The sequence below is a fragment of the Mauremys reevesii genome, linkage group 6 (assembly GCF_016161935.1).
Source record: "Mauremys reevesii isolate NIE-2019 linkage group 6, ASM1616193v1, whole genome shotgun sequence".
NCBI lineage: Eukaryota > Metazoa > Chordata > Testudines > Geoemydidae > Mauremys > Mauremys reevesii.
In genome coordinates this window covers 118349372-118370694 of record NC_052628.1, presented here as the reverse complement: position 1 = coordinate 118370694, position 21323 = coordinate 118349372, and the positions used below count along the sequence as shown (strand labels likewise).

Below are 21323 nucleotides of genomic sequence, written 5' to 3'. Positions count from 1 at the left end.
AAGTATCGAGATCTATATTCCTGATTTCAAAGGGCTCAGCACTATTCTATATAATGTCAGGAACCCTGAAACACAGCTATCCTAGCCAGGTAAACATTTCAGGGTACAGTCAAATAAACTGCCCGGCACTTACCTATTTAACCTGTGAAAGCCCATAACCAAAAAATGACCAACTTTGTTTTTCTCTCTTTTGAGACCAATATAGATTTAGAACACAAGCAAATCGCTTTTTCTCAAGAAAAATACCCAGTAATTTCATGGGGCATATTGCTCATGGAAGGAGTATTGGATGGGGCTTCCAAAGATTGGGGGGGGAGAGGTGCGGAGGGGGGAGAAATTAGAACGTTTCAAATAAATGCCCTTTCAGATTGTCATTAGTTTCATGCCTACACAAAGTTTCCCTTCATAGAGCTTTTTGAAGGCACACATTTTTGAGAAAAAATGGTCTAAGATGACTCATTCTAATAACTTCTCTTCTATATAAGTGGAGGACTTCAGATTTGTAGGTGGTTATAGCACTGTTCCTTTTTAATAACTACACAATACTCTTTATAGACTTACACAAAGACATCTGTGATTTATGCTCTGTTTCATAACTGCTGTCACATTATCTACATTATTTCAAAAGCAACTTTAAACAAAGATTCTTTTATTTTAAGCCATTGTTTGCATTACCTTCATAGAAACGTACATTTTTTCCTATTAATTTTGTATAATTCGGCAAACATTGATTTTTTTTCTGTAATTCTAAAGAATCTTGAAACTAACATCATCATTTTATTTAGCTGCAGTGCTGAGGATATCAACACATCTCTGGAAAGAGGATATGTTATATCAGTTGTATGCTTTCTGATGGCTTTGCAGAAAATGATCACGCCACATTTTTTTTTTTATCTAGGTCCTACATCCACTCTGCTGTTTTAAAATAACTTCGCTGAACTGCTTTCCCCCACCTCACCCCAATAGCCTGTTAGAATCTGAAAGCTATTACAAATTGAAAACATTGTTAGGAATATTTATTTGGCGGCACAAAGAAGATGACATGCTGTCCTTTTCAAGTCAATCGATATTTTCTGAGATGACTTGCAGTTTGGAGCAGAAAAGTTGTTGGTCAATCAGTACCAAATAAAGCACTTCCATAGAGTCACAGATTTTAAGACCAGAAAGGACCTTTAGGATCATCTATTCTGACCTCCTGCACAACACAGGCCAGGGAATTTCACCAAATGATTCCTGCACCTAGCCCACAACTTCTGCTTGAGCTACAGTATGTCTTTTAGGAAGACAACCAATCCTCTTCTAAAGTCTTCAAGTGATGAAGAATCCACCACATCACTTCATTAAGAGTATTTCACTGAAGTTTACTGAATTACGGATATTAAACTGTAACAAAGTAAATGACTTATGTCATAAACTTTACCACAGAACTCTCACTTTGTCTGGGCTAAAAAGCACAGCATTGCGTTAACTCTCTTCCATTTCTCTTTCAGGCAGGGCCCTTTAAAAAAAACTTCCCCAGAGCCCATCCTAAGTACCAGTCAGAGTTGCCACAAAACAGCACATGATGCACCTTCCTTCCAGGGAAAGCATCTAGCCTTCTGCATTTCCAGCCTCGGGAAGAGCAAAGAAACAGACTCTCTGCAAGGTGACATATTTCAATGGCTTTAAAGAAAGATAGCAGCTTCATCTTAACCTACTTTTTGTACTGTTTACTGGAATGCTAGAGAGGTCAGCTAATGACTATAGATTAATTTAGTAGGCAATTATAGTTGAAATATTTGATGACGTCATTAGTTCTAGACAGGGGCGGCTCTAGAAAATAGGCTGCCCCAGGCAGCGCGGTGTGCTGCGCCGCCCTTCCTCGGTCCCGCGGCGGGTCCCCTCTTCCCGCGGCTCCGGTTGAGCTCCCGCGGCAGGTCCACCGGAGCCCCGGGACGAGCGGACCTGCCGCAGGCATGACTGCGGGAGCTCCACCGGACCTCCCGCGGTCACGGCTGCGGACGGTTCGTGGGTCTGGCGGCTCCGCTTGAGCTGCCGCAGTCATGCCTGCGGGAGGTCCAGGCGAGCCGCGAGACAAGCGCCCCCTCCGCAGTCATGCCTGCGGCAGGTCCGGTCGTCCGCGGCTCCGGTGGACCTCCCGCAGGCATGACTGCGGCAGGTCCACCGGCCCAGCCTGCCGCCCCCTAGATTTGGCCGCCCTAGGCACCAGCTTGGTTTGCTGGTGCCTAGAGCCGCCCCTGGTTCTAGATATAAAAAAGAAGGTGATTTCACCTGCAACCAGACTCAGAATGAACTCTGCCCATTTACAGCCATGGCCAGGCTGCACCGTCAGCCATCCCATGAGTAAGAACATGTAGAAGTCACTCGAAGAAGAAACAAAGCGTATGTCTGCAATGCAATTAGACCCCCGTGGCTGGCCCATGCCAGCAGACCCAGGCTCATGGGGCTTTGGCTAATCGGCTGTTTAATTGCGGTGTAGATGTTTGGGCTTGGGCTCTGGGACCACACCACCATGCAGTGTGCTAGAGTCCAGGCTGACCCTAAGATTCCTTGGCCCTCCTGTTCCTCCCTCAGGAGGGAGAGGGTGACAAGACTCCCCCTGGGAAGCAGCCCAACAATACAGAATACAGGCAGCAGAGTCCTGTGGCACCTTATAGACTAGCAGACGTATTGGAGCATGAGCTTTTGTGGGTGAATACCCACTTCGTCGGATGCAGGTATTCACCCACGAAAGCTCATGCTCCAATACGTCTGTTAGTCTATAAGGTGCCACAAGACTCTCTGCTGCTTTTACAGATCCAGACTAGCACGGCTCCCCCTCTGATACTTGACAGTATACAGGGTATAAGCTGGTAAACGTGCATGTGCACTCCCTCCCCTCTCCCAAACAAGGGAATTCAGCCACTCGGCAAAGGGGAGATCACCCAAGAGTAGGCAGGTCTATCCCAGAACTACCCAGGAACCACGTTTAAACATTGAAGTAACTTCAATGTAGATGCTACAGCAAATTGCTATTCAAAGTAAAGGGATTCCATTGAATTTCAGTGATAGTGGAAAGAATTTAGGGAAAAGAATTAAAATTGCTTTTCACACCTTTATAGCTTTGTAACGACTCTCACATCACCATCCAGCACTTCACAATCAGTATCAACAGTAACAAGCAGCCATTCATACACAGATGGACATCAGGGACATACAGTGCAGGCTCGCTCTCTCTTCTTTATCCTAATGTTTACAAAAGCTCAATTTCCGTCTATTTTTGTCCCTTCAAATACCAAACAATTTTCACTCCACACTCTCTCAGAAGAGAGTCTGGCTTTTTCATACACAGGATGTAATGTAAAGTTCTTACCAGAACTTCAGGAATCACAGCGGCAGTAAGCTGTTTGTCATTGACCGTTGTATCTTTAGCTAGCATATATATTCTTTCAGCTTCAGAAAAACAAGACATTTCAAGTACAACAGCACCTGTAACAAATGTATTTAAGTGATTCTTTACTTGGAAATAAACTAGCTTAATATGAAGTTAAGGTAAGGGGAAAAAAGATTACCATGAAAGAAAATTGTTTTATGGTACTTAAGAATATACGAAAGTCATCCACTGCAATAAACTGGTTACCAAGAATGCAAAGTCCTATTTGTATTTAATTCAAAAATCCACCAACACAGAAAACAAAGGAAAAACCAAACCAAACCACCTGGGAACATTGCTGAGAAAGATCCACACTAAGTAGTTCTGGGCAAAACTGACGGGGTATTACAAAAATTAGAGTGGTCAGAGAAATAATATAAAAGGAGTGTAGATATCTGAGCAGGTTGGGAAAAAATCCATCTAGTAAGAAAAAAAATTCAGGCAAAAGAAATCAGATATTTAGTGTGAATGAAATATTGGAACCAATAATGCCAAACAAAATAAGGAAGCATGATGGATAACAGGTTAGTTATGAGCTTGCAAAACAGTATCATGCCTACAAGAAAAAAATCCATGGAATGTTGGCTGTTTCCTACGAGCCATCATACCATGGTTCAGGAAGGTCCGACTCCCAGCTAGAGCTTCCCACCCCATTGTGAGAGTCTCGGAAATAGAAAAATATTAAGGAACTGAACCAACTTCAAACAGCAATAAAAATGATTACATGGATTAATTCATGAGCAGCGATCTCTGTAAAACACCTACATGTAAACTGGATTTAAAACAAACTATGGGTAAGAGGAGGATCATAATCTACAATTATTTTCCATGCTGCAAATACAAAAAAGGGAAAGGAGTTGTTCAAAAACTTCCCAGGGGGTTCCAATGGTCTTTATGAGGGAAAACATCAGTGTTTCCCAGCCTCACAGGGGTATAACTGGTACCTCGGCAGTAAACATGGGCTTTTTGGTATGAGTTAATGGAATGCAACTGGGCAAAGGAGTATCTCAACAGGGTATCAGGAACATTTTCTGAACATTATTCCACAGTACTGTAGGCCTTAACCTCCCAAATGAAGTCACTGACACCCCATTAATAAAGTCATTTGAAACTGAGACTGGACAATACATTTAAAAATAAGCTTTTATGAATCATCATTTGGTGGCAGATGGCTAAAAGCCACAGGAAGTCTTTTCTATTTCATGGTTGAGGATACTAAGAATACAGATGCGTAGCTGTCAGGTTGCAGCACTCCTGATGTTAAATGTTCCAGGGGTTTTGGAGGTGTTTCTTACTCCCCCAATTTCCTTCACCCCAGGATGAAATAAACCTCATTCTTTAACACCAGCAGCAAAGCAACATCTCAAAGAAAACGTGTGTGTTCAGTGGAAGAGTATCTAACAAACTAAAGTAAGAATTTTCCAAAGATAACAGATTAGCCTCATCCCCTCCAATGTATTTATTAAAACCAAAATGCTTGATCTGTGAAACACTGAGCTTGAAATAAGACGGTTACTCACCTGTAGTAACTGTTGTTCTTCGAGATGTGTTGCTCCTATCCATTCCAGTTAGGTGTGCGCGCCGCGCGTGCACGGCATCTCGGAACTTTTTTACCCTAGCAACACCGGCGGGCCGGCTAGCGCCCCCTGGAGTGGCGCCGCCATGGCGCGAGTTATATACCCCAGCCGGCCCGCCCGCTCCTCAGTTCCTTCTTGCCGGCTACTCCGACAGTGGGGAAGGAGGGCGGGTCTGGAATGGATAGGAGCAACACATCTCGAAGAACAACAGTTACTACAGGTGAGTAACCGTCTTTTCTTCTTCGAGTGATTGCTCCTATGCATTCCAGTTAGGTGATTCCCAAGCCTTACCTAGGCGGTGGGGTCGGAGTGAGACGTGGCGGAGTATAATACCGTGGAACCGAAGGCTGCGTCATCTCGAGACTGCTGCACCAACGCGTAGTGGGAGGCGAAGGTGTGGACCGAAGACCAGGTGGCCGCTCGACAGATGTCCTGGATCGGAACATTGGCCAGGAAGGCAACAGATGAGGCGTGCGCCTCGCCGAGTGCAGTGTGCAGTGACGCGGCCTGGTGGTACGGGAGCCAGCTCGTAGCAGGTCCGGATACACGCAGTGACCCAGGAGGAAATCCGCTGGGAGGATATCGGCTCTCCCTTCATGCGGTCAGCAACCGCTACGAACAGCTGGGGCGAACGCCGGAAGGGCTTCGTCCGCTCGATGTAGAAAGCGAGCGCTCTGCGGACGTCGAGGGTATGCAGCTGCTATTCCCGAGGCGAGGCATGCAGCTTCGGGAAGAACACCGGGAGGAAGATCTCCTGGTTGAGATGGAAAGCTGACACCACCTTCGGGAGGAAGGCCGGATGAGAGCGAAGCTGGACCTTGTCCCCATGGAAGACCGTGTATGGTGGGTTAACCGTTAGAGCGCGAAGCTCAGAAACTCGCCTCGCTGATGTAATGGCAACGAGGAAGGCCGTCTTCCAAGAGAGGTAGAGCAGGGAGCACGTGGCTAAGGGTTCGAACGGAGGACCCATCAGCTTGGCCAACACGAGGTTCAAATCCCAGGTCGGGGCAGGGCGCCGCACCGGCGGGTACAAGCGGTCCAGGCCCTTGATGAAGCGGGAAACCATCTGGTTCGAGAAGATGGACCGACCTTCCACGGAGGGACGAAAGGCAGATACTGCCGCCAGGTGAACTCTTAAGGAGGAGACCGCCAGACCTTGCTCCTTAAGGTGCCAGAGGTAGTCCAGGATGGTAGGGACCGGGACCAGGAATGGATTAAGACCTCGATGATCACACCAGAGTGCAAACCTTTTCCACTTCGCTAGGTAAGTGGAGCGAGTGGAAGGCTTTCTGCTCTCGAGCAGGACTTGTCGAACCGCTGCAGAACAGTCCCTCTCCGCGTGGGTCAGCCACTCAGGTACCAAGCTGTAAGATGGAGGGACTGCAGGTTCGGATGGCGGAGTCTGCCGAAATCCTGGGTGATGAGGTCCGGCCACAACGGAAGGGGGATGGGTTCCCGAACGGAGAGCTCGAGCAGCAGGGTGTACCAGTGCTGCCTCGGCCAGGCCGGCGCTACCAGAATGACGTGGGCTCTGTCCCTCCGGAGCTTCAGGAACACTCGGTGCACGAGCGGGAACGGAGGGAAGGCGTTGAGGAGGCGACCCGTCCAGGGGTAAAGGAAGGCGTCCGACAGGGAACCTGGCGAGCGACCCTGGTATGAACAAAACAGGTGGCACTTCCTGTTCTCTCTGGAGGCGAATAGGTCTACTTGGGGAAACCCCCACCTCCGGAAGATTGTGCAGACGACATCTGGACGGAGGGACCACTCGTGGGAGAGGAACGACCTGCTGAGATGGTCGGCCAGCGTGTTCTGCACTCCCGGAAGAAAGGACGCTTCCAGGCGAATTGAGTGGGTCACGCAGAAGTCCCACAGGAGTATCGCTTCCTTGCAGAGGGGGGAGGAGCGGGCTCCGCCCTGCTTGTTCACGTAGAACATCGCGGTGGTGTTGTCCGTGAATACTGTCACACATCGGCGTTGAAGGTGGGCGCAGAAGGTGTGACAGGCCAGGCGGATGGCGCGCAGCTCGCGAACATTGATGTGCAGGGCGAGCTCCTGGGGAGACCACAGGCCCTGCGTGTGGAGATCTCCCAGGTGGGCCCCCCAACCGAGTGCTGAGGCATCCGTGGTCAGAGTGACGGACGGGCGAGGAGGGTGGAACGGGACTCCGGCACACACGACCTCCGGGTTGAGCCACCAGTTGAGAGATTCGAGGGTCGTCCTGGCGACCGTGACCACCATGTCGATGGGGTCCCGATGTGGCCGGTACACCGACGCAAGCCACGACTGGAACGGACGAAGGTGGAGCCGCGCGTACTCGGTGACATACGTGCACGACGCCATGTGTCCCAGGAGGCGGAGGCAGGAGCGCACCGTCGTGGTAGGGAAGGCGACGAGGTCCCGGATGATGGAGACCATCGTCTGGTGTCGAGCGCTAGGGAGACAGGCTCTGGCCACTGTGGAGTCGAGGACCGCGCCGATGAACTCCACCCGCTGTGTCGGAATCAAAGTGGACTTCTCGGCGTTGATGAGAAGACCGAGCCGCTGAAAGAGAGACAGGATTTCTGCCATCTGGTCCATCACAAGTTGCCGGGACTGACCTCGAACCAGCCAGTCGTCCAGATATGGGTAAACGTGCATCTGACGACGTCGGAGGGCTGCGGCGACTACCGCCATGCATTTAGTAAACACCCTCGGGGCGGTGGAAAGTCCGAACGGCAACACGGCGAACTGGTAGTGGGTGTCATTGACCACAAACCGAAGGTAACGACGATGGGGAGGGTAGATTGCGACATGGAAGTACGCGTCCTTCATGTCGAGGGCGGCAAACCAGTCTCCCGGATCCAGAGAGGGAATGATGGTCCCCAGGATGACCATGCGAAACTTGGGCTTGAGCAGGTACTTGTTCAGCTCGCGAAGGTCCAGGATAGGACGCAGCCCCCCTTTCGCTTTGGGGATGAGAAAGTAACAGGAGTAGAATCCCCTGCCCCGCCTGTCTTGAGGCACTGCTTCTATGGCACCCACGCTCAACAGAGTCTGGACCTCTTGTAAGAGAACTTGCTCGTGAGAGGGGTCCCTGAAGAGGGACAGGGAGGGTGGGTGGGAGGGAAGGAGGGGGCGAAAGAAATTGCAGGCGGTATCCCGACTGGACTGTTTGAAGTACCCAGTTGTCTGTTGTTAATTGGGACCACGCCGAAAAGAAATGGGAAAGGCGGTTGTAAAATAACGGGGAAGGATCCGGTAGGGAGAGTGATGGGCCGTCCTCGAGTGTCCCATCAAAAGGCCTGCTTGGCCCCCTGAGGGGCCTTGGAAGCGGCCTGGCCCTGGTTGCGGCGGTTGCCGGACGGACGACGGCGATTTTGGGCCGGTCGTCGGCTATTGTAAGGTCGATACCGAGACTGATAGGTCGGTCGGGAGGGCTGTGGACGGAAGGGCCTGCGCTGCGTCGCCGGCGTATGCATGCCTAGAGTACGTATCGCAATACGGCCGTCCTTCAAAGTCTGGATTCGAGAATCCGTCTTTTCTGAGAAAAGCCCCTTTGTGTCGAAGGGTAGGTCCCGTAGTGTATATTGGACCTCTGGCGGCAGGGTGGAAGACTGCAGCCAGGCAATACGCCGCATTGTTACACCGGAGGCCAAGGTCCTAGCACCTGAATCCGCAGCGTCGAGGGCGGCTGTGATGGAGGATCTAGACGACCGCCTCCCCTCCTCCAACATCGCCGCGAACTCCTGGCGGGAGGCTGTCGGCAGGAGCTCAGTAAATTTCGCCAGGGACGTCAAGATATCAAAAAAAACAGGAGTACTTGTGGCACCTTAAAGACTAACAAATTTATTTTAGCATGAGCTTTTGTGAGCTAAAGCTCACTTTAAAAGACCGAAGAGAACCATCTGATTGGCTATCCTCATTTGTAGGCCTCCAGCGGAATAGACCTTTCGGCCTAGGAGGTCCATACGCCGTGCGTCCTTTGATTTGGGCGCAGGGGCCGGTTGGCCGTGCCGTTCCCTATCATTAACCGACTGGACTACCAGGGAGTCCGGGGTCGGATGCGTGTACAAATATTCATAGCCCGTGGGAGGGACAGAGTACTTTCGTTCAACGCCACGGGCTGTAGGAGGCACGGACGCAGGCGTCTGCCAGATAGTGGTCGCATTCTTTTGCACTGTGCGTACAAAAGGCAGCGCAACTCGCACCGGCATGTCTGCCACAACAACATTTGTAATGGGGTCCTCGTCTTCCTGTACCTCCTCTATCGGCAGGGCCATAGCCGTTGCCACGCGGCGAAGGAGGACTTGGTGAGCCTTTACATCGATGGGTGGAGGCTCCTTTGTCGCCGCGCCGGCCACCGCTTCATCCGGCGAGGACGAGGAGGACAAGCCCTGGACGACCGCCTCCGAAGAGGGGTCCGCTGCGTGCTCGTCGGGGGGGGCGGGCTGCGCGTGGCCCTGGGACTCCGACGGTATAGCATCTGCAGCCGGTGGCGAAGGGGCCAGTCGGGTTATTGTCGCCTCTGGAACCCTGCGCTCGGACGCGGGAGGCCTTGGTGGAAAGGGCACCCCCTGAGTCTCATACTGGGCCCATGGAACCCAGAAGCCCCACGGCTGTGCCCCTTGAGGATGGCCTTGTGGGGTAAGTGGCAGGAGTCCGTATCCTTCCGTGCCAGAAGCGACCGACGCGGGCCGAGATGGCCATGGAGGAGCCGAGGCGCTCACAGAGTGCGCTGCAGACTGAGGCAGTCCGTCCCCGGATGGCAGGGAAGAGCGATGTTGTTCTGTTCGGTACCGGGAAGGCGACCGGGAGTGACGTCCGTCACGGTGCCGGGAGCGCGACCGGTGCCGGGAACTCGACCGGTGCCGGGAGCTCGACCGGGACTGAGACCTCCGGTGCCGTGAACGCTCACACGAGTCGCGGTGCCGGGACGGCGATCTCTGACGGTGCCGACGCGCCGGCGACCGGGACCTCGTGCGGCGTCGGGAGTACAACCGGTACCGCGATGACGAGCGGTACCGGGACTGCGACCAACGTTTCGACGGCGATCGGTACCGCGATGGCGAGCGACGGGACGGAGACCTGCCGTAGGACCGGGAACGAGACCGGGATCGGGTGCGTCGTCCATGTTGCCTGTCCAGGGACGGTGGCCGGGTCATTCTGGCCGGCTTTCCCGCCGACACGACAGCCCGCACCGGCGGTGCCGGGGGGCGGAGGCCTGGTGCCTCTATGAGCTGAATCAGCTCTCGCGCGGAGGCAAATGTCTCCGGCGTTGATGGCAGCCGGGGCTCAACCACGGACGGCACCGGGGAGCGTGGCGGCGCCGGACTCGACGGGCCTTGCGGCGCCGGAGTCAAAGGTCCGGTGCACAGCTTGTGCACGGGCACCGCGGGGGCCGCAGGCTGCGCAACCGCTTTGGCAGAGTCCTCAGTGCGAACCTGAGCCAGTGCCTTCGCCAGCCTCTGCTTCTTCGAGGGTGAAAGTGAGCGGTGCCGAGACTTCGTAACCGCTTTCTGAATTGGCGGTGCCACGGAGCTGGAGCGACTCGGTGCCGGCGCGGACGGTGCCGATGGCTGAAGCGACGCCTCCATCAAGATCTGCTTCAAGCGGATATCCCGCTCTTTCCGGGTCCGCGGTTTAAAAGTAGAACAGATCGAACACTTGTCTGTTCTGTGCCCTTCGCCCAGGCAACGGAGACAGGCGTCGTGCGGGTCACTGATGGGCATAGGCCTCTGGCACGCCGCGCAGGGCTTAAAGCCCGGTGCCTTGGGCATGAGCCCGCACCGGGTGAGGCAAAAGGGGAACCCCCCCCCCTTTTACCTTATCTATTTACACTAATTATCTAACTAAATAACTGTTAAACTAACACTAAACTAACTATATACAAATAAGAAGCGAGAGCTAGGGTCGTGGAGAACGAAGAGCACTCCACAGTTCCAACTGGCCGTCACGGGCGGTAAGAAGGAACTGAGGAGCGGACGGGCCAGCTGGGGTATATAACTCGCACCATGGCGGCGCCACTCCAGGGGGCGCCAGCCGGCCCGCTGGTGTTGCTAGGGTAAAAAAGTTTCGAGATGCCGTGCACGCGCAGCGCGCACACCTAACTGGAATGCATAGGAGCAATCACTCGAAGAAGAATCCATTTTTTTAAGTTTAACAACAGAAACAAATTCTAATACCTTATTTTTTAAAAGAACAAAATGAGAAGAGGATATATAGTATTGCCTGCAACAACTGACTCTTCTAGCTACTTGAAATTAACATTCAAAACTCACTTTTAACAGAAAAAACTTCATCACATTCATAAAAGGAATGAAGCTACCTTATAAAAAAGAAAGTTCTAATAAAATATATTGTGGCTTATATAAATATGCTACGATGTTTTACATCTGATTTTTAAAGACTTTCTGTTTAGATGATAAGATCTCTAATATATTCTTTCATCTTCGAGCTTTTAGCATGTGACTGAATTGGTATGTTTTTACAATACTGAACTTAGTTTAAAATGTTAGAGGCTTACCTTGCATTGAGTAAACATGACTCAAAGAAAGCAGATTTGCTGCAAAGATGAAAAGAGAGTGTACTTCAGACTTTGGGTAGATGAACAGTAAATATTAAAAGCACTGATTTCAAATAAAAAACTTTTTAAAACCGCAAAAAACAGACAGCATCCCCAATTAACACTTTCCCTCTTCCAAAGTCACCTTAAAGTTGGTGGTTGTTTTTTAAACTTTGTACAAGTAGAAGACAAATTCCGCCGGTGTTTAACTTTGAAAAGTAAAAGGTATATGAAAAGATAAATTTGTTTACTGTAGAAAGGTACAAAGTGAATTTTCAGTAGTGTAGACAGAATATATTAGCTGCAATAAAGACAAAATTGTTAAATGTACTCCCCCTTTTCACTTTTGAATTAAATTGTGTTGCCACAATTTGAACTAATATAGCACACACGCCATATGACAGGTAGCGTTAATGTATCTGTTAACGTCACTCAATCTACCTTCTTAAAGGAAGTTAAATCCCAGGTAGTATTCTTGGGAAACGATTAATATAATCTTATATATTCTTTGATAAAAAACTGACTTTCAGCTGGTTACTTTTAAAGAGAATGCACTCAATTAGAATTCACCTGTGTCGTTTAAACAGAAAGTAATAATACTTTTAGAAAAATGACTTAAAAGGTCAGTGTAACCAAATATATATAAAGGCGACCCAGAACCTTTACACAGAACCATCAGTATGTTGAGATAAATACAGCTCTGCGCAGATACAAAATTTGTATCTGCATCACAGTCGCAAAAATGACCTGCGGATATAAAGCAGATATCTGCAGATTTGCAGAGCTCTGAAGATAAAGAGAGAGGAAAAATGTCACTATTTCAGATAAAACGTAAGAAAAAAAATAGTGATATTTGCAAGACATCTGCCAACAAAGAGGTCACAAACATACATAAGCAAAATTGGAAGAGAAGGAACAATTTTACTATAGCATGTTATTCTCTACATAGGAATAGACAGTGAAATCAAGTCCTCGTAGTCCAAAGATAATACTATTTGACTTACTTTTGATAGCTAAGTCATCCTTGAGGATGTTAGTGTATTCTTCAGCAGAGAGCTGAGGTGGCAAGCCACCCACAAACAAATTTACCCGCACGACAGATTTATTATTTTCTATAATGTAAAATCTTGTTTGATTCATCTGACGTATTGAAGTCTAGAAAAAGGAAATCAGAACCAGTCATGCTACAACACGTTATATAGCAGGGGAAAGCACACAATGTCATGAAAAAAAAAATCAATGTGGCTCTGAAGCAATGCCACTCGCTACCAGAACTTTGTGCTCAGAAAGAATTACAAATTACAAAAACTTACGCTCTAAAACCTGACTGTTCTGTTTATGAGCTTATGTAGAAGCTGCAGCTACTCAGTTTAATGAAAATTAAAATTACCCAGAAACTGAGAAAAAAATTACCCCCAACTGATCAGAAAGCACAAATCAGATTGATTCTTTCTTTACTTGTTTACCTTTCTTATGTCCCTAAGTCTGCTAAGGATCATCTCCTGGTCATCCAGCACCATTCGCTGAACTAGAGAAACAAAAGCAATGATAGTGTTTTTCTGTAAAAAGTCTGAATTATTACATAACTCAAAGAAAAAGCAAATAAAAATGACTGTTTCAGGCAAATTAATGCCTTGACCTATGTTTTACCACTTTCTTTAATATTAAACACAAGTAGAAATATGAACACACAAGCTACAAGCCATATTCAGCAGCAAAACTCTGAAGAGGCTTTAAATTGCACTACTGTTAATTTGCACAAAGCTTTTAAGTACCCTTCTGGACCGCCACCATTTTGCCGCTAATCACAACCAAACAATACTCTGGTAACAAACTAATTACTGTATTTGAAAGCAGATGATTGGGAAAAACATGACTCATCCTGACAGATAAAAAAAGAAAACACTAATCACAACATTTCAATACATTACCATTGTGGCAAACAGATGCAGTTTATGCATGACCTAAACAATAGCCCTTTTACTCTACTGTTGCAAAACCAAATAATCAGCAGAAGGAACATGCAAAACATAAACCCCATTTCCAGGGCTCTGTGATGAAATAATTTGATGAAGTCTATGATTATATAATTCATTATGGTTATAAGGGAAACAAGAGAAAGTTACAATCATATGTTAAAACTCTACCTAAGTATTTCTATGGCCTCCATCACAAGAGTAATCTAGTGCTTCATACGCTTTAATTTATCCTGCCACTGTACAGACTGGGAACTGGAATAAATACAGAGAGAGTGAAACACCTTGGGCAAGTCACTCAGGGTCCATCTCCACTGAAAATAAAAGGTATTTCGAACTCGGGTTCGCTATTCCTGTAATACCTCAGTGAAGACACAGCACCTCTGCTTTTTACTAAGGTTAGCAGCACAAGCTTAACCCCAAGCTCCCCTAGGTATGTCTATGCAGCAAAAGCAACACATGGTACTAGCCTCTCTGAGCTAGCTCGACTCTGGCTAGTGCAACTAGCAAGAGCAGTGAAGACAACGCATCGTGGGCTTCAGCTCAGGCTAGTGAGCCAAATGCATAGCCAGGGTCCACACCAGCCTGGTATTACTTGCACTGAAGCCAGCACTGGGCTGTCTTCACTACAGCTGCTACCCACACGAGCTGGATTCAAGCTAGCTTGGGTAGGCTAGGCCGTGCGGAGCTCTGTAGACCTAACCCTAGAGGCTGAACCCAGATCAGGAGTCTAGCCTCTTCACCACCAGGCCATCCCTCCAACCAGAGCAACACAGCCGCTATAGGGATCCGAGCATCCGGCCCTATGTGTCCGCGAACTCAAATTCTTGGTTTATTTATGGAATAGATACAGCCAAACAGCAGCACCGAAAAGCTTCTCTGCACTGGCCTGTGTGTGGTCTGCTTTAATAGCAAAGTTATTGACCCCAATTAAGTAACAGCTGCCTTCAAAGAGCATCTCCCAAAAAAACAGTCCTTTTCACCAGTGGGTAAGTATGCATCAGAAAATTAGACAGCTGGGTGAAATTCTCATGCAAATAATTTTTTCCACTGAAAAAATACAGATTGGTGTCAACCAAAACAATTAAATTCGGGTCAATTTCAGCAAATTGTTTCGGTCAAATAAAAATTTTAAGTAACTTCAAAAGAGTTTGTTTCAGCATTTCTGAAATGAAATGTTTCAACTTTTTGTTTTGGAATTTCACTATTTTCTTTAAAAAAAATTAAAGCCTTCAAAAACAAAACAAAACTTTCAACCCAAAACTATTTTTTCAACTTTTGCTTTTTGTCAGGGGGAGGGGGGGAAAAAACAAAACAAAAACTCCATTTTGGTTCGACTTGAACTGATTCCCCCATCCCTCCATAGCTTTTTTGGTTTGGCCACTAACCTGAAAAATCTCATATTTGCACATCTCTTTGGAAAACAACCTTGGCATGTGTTTTCTTTTAGTACAAAGAAGGGAGAGTAAAGTACTAAACACAAAATCTATGGTGACAATTAAAAAAAAAAGCATTTCTGATTCAATATTTCAACATTTTTCAGCATAATTATACACCAAGAATCTGTCAGTTATTGAAGGATCAACTGTAAAAATTAAACATGGATGTATTAACATTAAAATATACAAATGAATACTACAGGACTCAACTACAGTTATTCATTGGACTAGAAAAGCAAACAACACTTGATTTACCTTGCTTACTGCCCATAAGTACTTCTAGAAGTTTGAAATTCTGGAGGCATTCCGTCTGCCAAGAGACAACACATTTAGATGTACATTTTAATAGGTAATAAATTTGCCAGAGTTTTGTATTCTTTTAGTGGTTACATTATAATATTAACAGGCACAAGAAAATTAAATACCTTAAATTAACTTGAGACACAAGCTGGGTGAGGTAATATCTTTTACTGGACCGCTTCTTTTGGTGGAAGAGGAAACCTTTGGAGCTCCGCAGAGCTCTTCTTCGGGTCAAAGCCTCAAGAAGAGTTCTGTGGAGCTCAAAAGTTTGTCTTTTTCCACCCACAGAAGAAAACCACAATGACAGATACTGAATTGTACTTTTCCTTCTCTGGAAAAACCTTCCCTTTCCATTTCCGTTGTCTCTCCTTCACAAAGCCTCAAACTTCCCCATTTCTTAGCTACCAACGCAACCCATAAATCAACTGGAGAGACAGCTGCTGAATAGCATAGTTAACTCTCCCCACTCAGCAGCCAATGGGGCTATTAAAACATTTCCACATGGATGATCTTGCCAAAGGGAGCAGAATGGGGAATGGTACACAGCTCTCACAAATGGCCAATCAGGTGAAAGACACTGGCCCATCAGACCAACCAATGGAAGCAGACTTCACTAACAAGTTATATTAATTATCAAACAGCTATTGACACCACAGATCCATACTCTTGAAGCAAAAACTACTGCATGAACATGGGACTGTTTAAAGTCATGACACATTATCACGGGGGAGGAGGAGGAATCTTATCTACATACCCTCAATCCTTGCTTAGAATCATTCATTCAGAATAGAAGAGGAACACCCCGTACTACTCACATCAGACACATACCCCAGAATGGGCAGCTAAAAACCTGAATATCAGATTAAAACAGCTGGTATCATTACTATTAAAGAATTTAATAATATGATAGTCCAACACTGCCCTAGATACATTTGCTACACGGGACTGATGAAAGCACACATTCAGTGTTACCATTACTCTAGTGGAATAGGTCATGAAACTTTGGGGACATGCTACCTTTCTAACAGAATCATAGAATATCAGGGTTGGAAGGGGCCTCAGGAGGTCATCTAGTCCAACCCCCTGCTCAAAGCAGGACCAATTGCCAACTAAACAGGTCTTGACTAGGAAGTGACAAAATCCCTAATTAAAATCCCTAGGTTCACTTTATGTATTAATTAAGGCTGAGGGCATTTGGAATTTCTCAAAGAAGGACTTCAACATCCAAAAGCTTTGGATAATCATCGATCACCAGTTGATGTACAAATGCATCTGTCCTGCTGGATATGAGACACATTGTACACAAGCTTTCACATGAGTCAGAATCCCCCCTGCTAAGAGGATAGACACTCCTGCCCATGGAAACGTACATGGAACATGTACACAGTGTTTCAAACTAGCCAAAACCAAGAGCTATGTAGAGAGCTATCTCAGAGGACGCAATGGTGTGAATTCTCCAGAGTTTCATGAACTCCAGGGATGTGACAGCAGCTGCTAACCAGAGAACTACCCACTACTACTGTGAAGGAATTGAGCTTTTGGAAACCAGTGAAGCTGTCAGAATTTTCATTCGAGCTCCAGGACTGCATATTTTCCACCACACAGTCATTGAAATGTAGGGCTGGAATGGACCTTGAGAAGTCATCTAGTCCAGCCCCCTGCACTGAGGCAGGACCAAGTAAACCTAGACCATCCCTGACAAGTGTTTGTCCAAACTGTTCTTAAAAACCTCCAGTGACTTTAAAACACAGCAACACTTTGGAGAAAGAGGGAATTACACTTGGAGGAGACGTCAATTGCAAACAGATCTGATAAAGACAAGAGGGACAGGGAAGCAGGTGCGGCATTGAAGTTGCTGGGCCAACAATTCAATCTCTCCGAGGAAAGAGATTACACATTTTAGTCACACCATCATCGGTTCTATACTAGAAGAGATGTAATGTTAATCTCTAAATCCTTAATGAAGCAGACAAGATCTACAGAAATTGGCAATATTACATGGTCAGATCATGAACCAGTGGGAGTAATAATTGATAGCTGGGATGGACAATCAGCAAAAGATAGTTACACTCACTAATGAAATATGGGTTACTTTTGCTGCCGATAAAAATCTCTATACCTCAGATACTCCAGGCTCTGAAATTATTCAGAAATATCTGGAAGTAGCAGGCTTGCCAAAGATAAGCAAAATTGATCAAGAAACTTTAGATTAAAAAAAATAACAGAAGAAGAAATCCGAGAGGCAACAGCAAGGAAGAAAAGTGCTAAAACTCTAGGAGCCGATGGCTCTCCAGCTGAATTTTACAAGATATTTAAGAAGTTATTAGTGAGTCCCTTGAGAAGCACCTAGGGGATGAACTTCCACAAACTATGAAAGAAGCTACTGTGGCGGTTCTCCCCAACAATGGAAAAGACTTTTCCTTCTGCACTTCCTATATGTCCATATCACTGTTAAATTGTATAAAAGATACAATTCCCTTGTTATCATTAGACACAGAGAAAGCCTTTGATAGAACAGAATGGAACATTTTGTTTCAAATCCTGTCCCAAACGGACTTTGGCCTCCGGCTCCTTTAATGGATAATGCTCTTCACAGCAGCCCAAAAGCAGCTTTGCAAGTTAATGGGGTTAAATCTACCCTTTCAGTTACATGGAGGGACTAGGCAGAGATGTCCATTGTCTCCTTTACTTTTTACACTGGCCATCAAGTCTTTTGCCCAGAGGATAAAGGACAGTGGATCGATCAGAGGAATAAATCTTGCAGGAACACATCAGAAAACAGCGTTATATGCGAATGACGTAATATTATTTTTTATCTAAACCAAATATTTCTCTAAAATTAGTTTCTAAAGAAATCCAGGATGTTGGGAAAGCATCTGGATTTTAAGTGAATTAAGGCAAATCTGAAATATACAATTTGCCAGACTCTGAGACGTCACTGCTTCAGAAAACATTTGGGTATAAATGGGCAACAAATTCTATAAAATACCTGGGAATTCAAATCTCAAACACCCTAGAAGGGCTCTAGGACTTAATCTTCAAACTACTGCTTTAGCACATGAACAAAGATCTGGAGTGCTGAGGGATGTATGCAATTCCTTGGTCAGGAAGAATAGCCACAGTCAAAACAAATATTCTGGCAAGGATAATTTTCTTGTTTCAAAATTTTCCGCAATTATCTCAGATAATCTCAGATTACCTCAGGAATACAGGGATGTTAGAATGTATATGGAATAAGAAAATCAAGAGTGGGAGCAGATACTTTGTACAAACCCATTAAACAAGGTGGACTAGCCGTTCCAACAATTCTATGGTCCTATCAAGCCAGTCAGCTCAAAGCAGTAGTGGACTGGAGGCACCCTAATCCAGTCCAACCCTGGATCTTTATTGAACAAGAAAATTGCAGCAGTGTAAATACTGTTAGGCTACCAGAATTTTGCGTACATCCTTTAGCAAAGGCTATTCTATGGGTATGGAATAAAACTATAGGTAAAATAAACTCTTTTCCCTCACCAACACCACCCATTGCAAATAATCCACATCTTAACCCAAACAGCAAACACAGAGAGCTTCAAACATTGAGAGCACTATGGAATACACCTAGTTGGCCAGTTATTGGGTAAAGCAACTCTTAACTTATTTAGAGATCAAAACTAACTTTAACTGGCCCACTCTCCTCTGGTATCAGTACTTTAAGTCAGGCATTATGTTTCTTAACTTTCTAGTTTATACAGAAAGCGAACTTTAATAGATGTGATGGCAACTGGTCAATTAGGAAACAAAAAAAATATAACAGAGCTATATCAAACGTTGCAAACAGCGTTCCTAACCAAATTTCAGAGACGGAGCTTTCTGCATTGTGGCCTTTTTCTGAGACCCAGAGGTGTCCAGAACAGATATTGGACTTTTCACCTTCTGACCAGAACCCTGAAGAGGTACCATCTCCTAGGGGCTTCACAGTGAAACCTTCTTGAAACAGTGGGGCTTTCAGCCTGTTCTGGAACTCCTTGCGTGCTCTCGGGTTGAATACGCTGCAGACAGAGCATCGCGAAGTACAGCAGCACTCAACAAACCTCTATTACGAGCAGCCATGCCGGGAAGGCTGCTGGACAAGAGCTGCACCTTTGAAAGCCTGGTCTCTTCAACTTCAGGTCTGCCATGGAACCACTAAATGGACTCCAACAGCTCTCTCTAAACTATACTAAAAATAAAACTTAACTGGTAACTTATCCTAAGTCTAACACTAACTATGAAACAGTAAACTAAGGCACCACAATCTTCTAAGTGAAGGATCTGGAACCAAAGGAACCCAATAGGTGTACATCCATCTGTTGCTGTCGATGGAAGACGCTAAGGCAGCCGAGGGTGCCACGTCCCATTTTATCGTCTTGCCCTCAGCATGTTCAGGAATGCAGATGGGAGGGACAGAAGAGATGCATGAGCCTTGTTATGAGAAGGTTCCACCACCTGACCTGCACTCATCAGCACATCCCACGAGTGGGACAATGCAGAAGACACGCAAAAAAGAAGGCAAGGTTTTCTTCAGTTCCACCAGGACTTGGTCTTGCGTATCAGCCTGATGTCAATATTCAAGAGATACAGAAGCACAAAAGACGTATGCTCTAGATTGAGAATTCTCCTCTTTGCATGAGTAAATTTGCTTGGCCCATAAGAAATGGAGGCGGCTTTCAGTATAGAGCTATTCGGTCTGTTGTATTATGCAGTGCAGTAGCCGTGTCAGAAAGAAAGGTTGGTCCAATAAAATATATTACCTCACCCACCTTGTGGGTCTTTTTTATTATGTTCAGGTAATGTTTTACTCCCATTTTGGCACCACGCAAGGCAGGAGTTCTCATTCGCTGAGCATTAAGAAGACTATGTAGTAGAGGGAAAGTAATATATACATTTTTGTAAAATATGCTTTTTCTTTTGAATGTACTGTTAGGATAGTTCATATGAAGCACAACGAAATGCTTACGAGCTTTATATTGCTTACCTGCCGTCCTAATAGCGGGAGAACTTCTTTAATTACTGTCTGGGTGGTGCTTTCCTTATCTATTCGCAGAGAGATATATGCCATTCCCACTCTAGACAAAAAAAGAAATATTTAAAATTAAAATCACGTTTGTAGTTGGATTAGCTCAGGAGATTGTACCAGGATCTGGAGAGCTCCTCCTCTAAGATCCCTGTTACAATTCAGCCCCATTCAGTAAAAAAACTTGTTACCAGCTGATAAAATTAAGCTGTCCACGAGCCTCAGTCCCACTCACATTGGACAGGTGGGAACCGACTATCCCAGAGACCAGTCACTGATGCCTCTATATTGCTGATGACTCCACACAAGTAGGCCTGTATGAAGACCCACTGAAACCCATGGGCTTCTGTCCGAGCAGTCCCACTTGCTGGACTGTGGACTAAAGTTTTTGTCAATACAACTGGGACCGAGTTAGCAATCTCAGCAACAAGGACAGACACCCAACTCATAAACAATTTGGGAACCTTTGGGATGAAAGGTGGAACTATAAAACAAAAGTGACTATAAACTGATCAGTCTTATTTCACTGTGGAGGGTGCATAAAATGCAAAACAGTTGCAGTAGTAAAAAATAAATAAGATTTTTTTAAAAACGGTTTTAATCATCTTTTCCATGTTAGTAACAGATCAGAATGTAACATACATATCTTAATCTGAACGTTCCCTTTAAAAAATATGAAGCTCTCACAAGAAAGCTTCTGCTCATCATTTGTACATGGATACAATTTGCTTAAAAAGTTATGTCTCCTTGGATTAATATGTGCTACAACTAAACAAAGACGCTAGATCTGTCCCGATCATGCAAAGGCACCTGTTGACTGTTAAGCATGCAAGACTGGGGGCTAAATCAATGTAATAGTTAATGTCAGAGTCTAGAAATGAAGAAAAATGAAAGCTAAAAAAAAAAATATCTGTTACACCAAGACAGATCCTTGAAATGTAGTGGATTTTGTCCTCCTTTACCCTCGTGCAACTTTAACGACTGCAACACATTTTCCTGGCCAGAACAGAAGGCAAGATTGGCTGAGCAGAGTAACCTTGCAA

At 46.0% G+C, this 21323-nt stretch overlaps 1 protein-coding gene across 1 annotated transcript in view; it reads right to left on the bottom strand.

The window, feature by feature from the left end:
- The window catches only part of DGKQ (diacylglycerol kinase theta), a gene marked incomplete at its 5' end in the record, with an annotated part of 151056 nt that overhangs the window by 38850 nt on the left and 90883 nt on the right, over positions 1-21323 (bottom strand). The window contains 6 exons of the mRNA XM_039542816.1: positions 3353-3468; positions 11492-11530; positions 12535-12685; positions 12997-13058; positions 15201-15255; positions 20242-20332. Of these exons, the coding sequence (XP_039398750.1) occupies positions 3353-3468; positions 11492-11530; positions 12535-12685; positions 12997-13058; positions 15201-15255; positions 20242-20332 (514 nt within the window). The remainder of the gene's footprint in view (positions 1-3352; positions 3469-11491; positions 11531-12534; positions 12686-12996; positions 13059-15200; positions 15256-20241; positions 20333-21323) is intronic.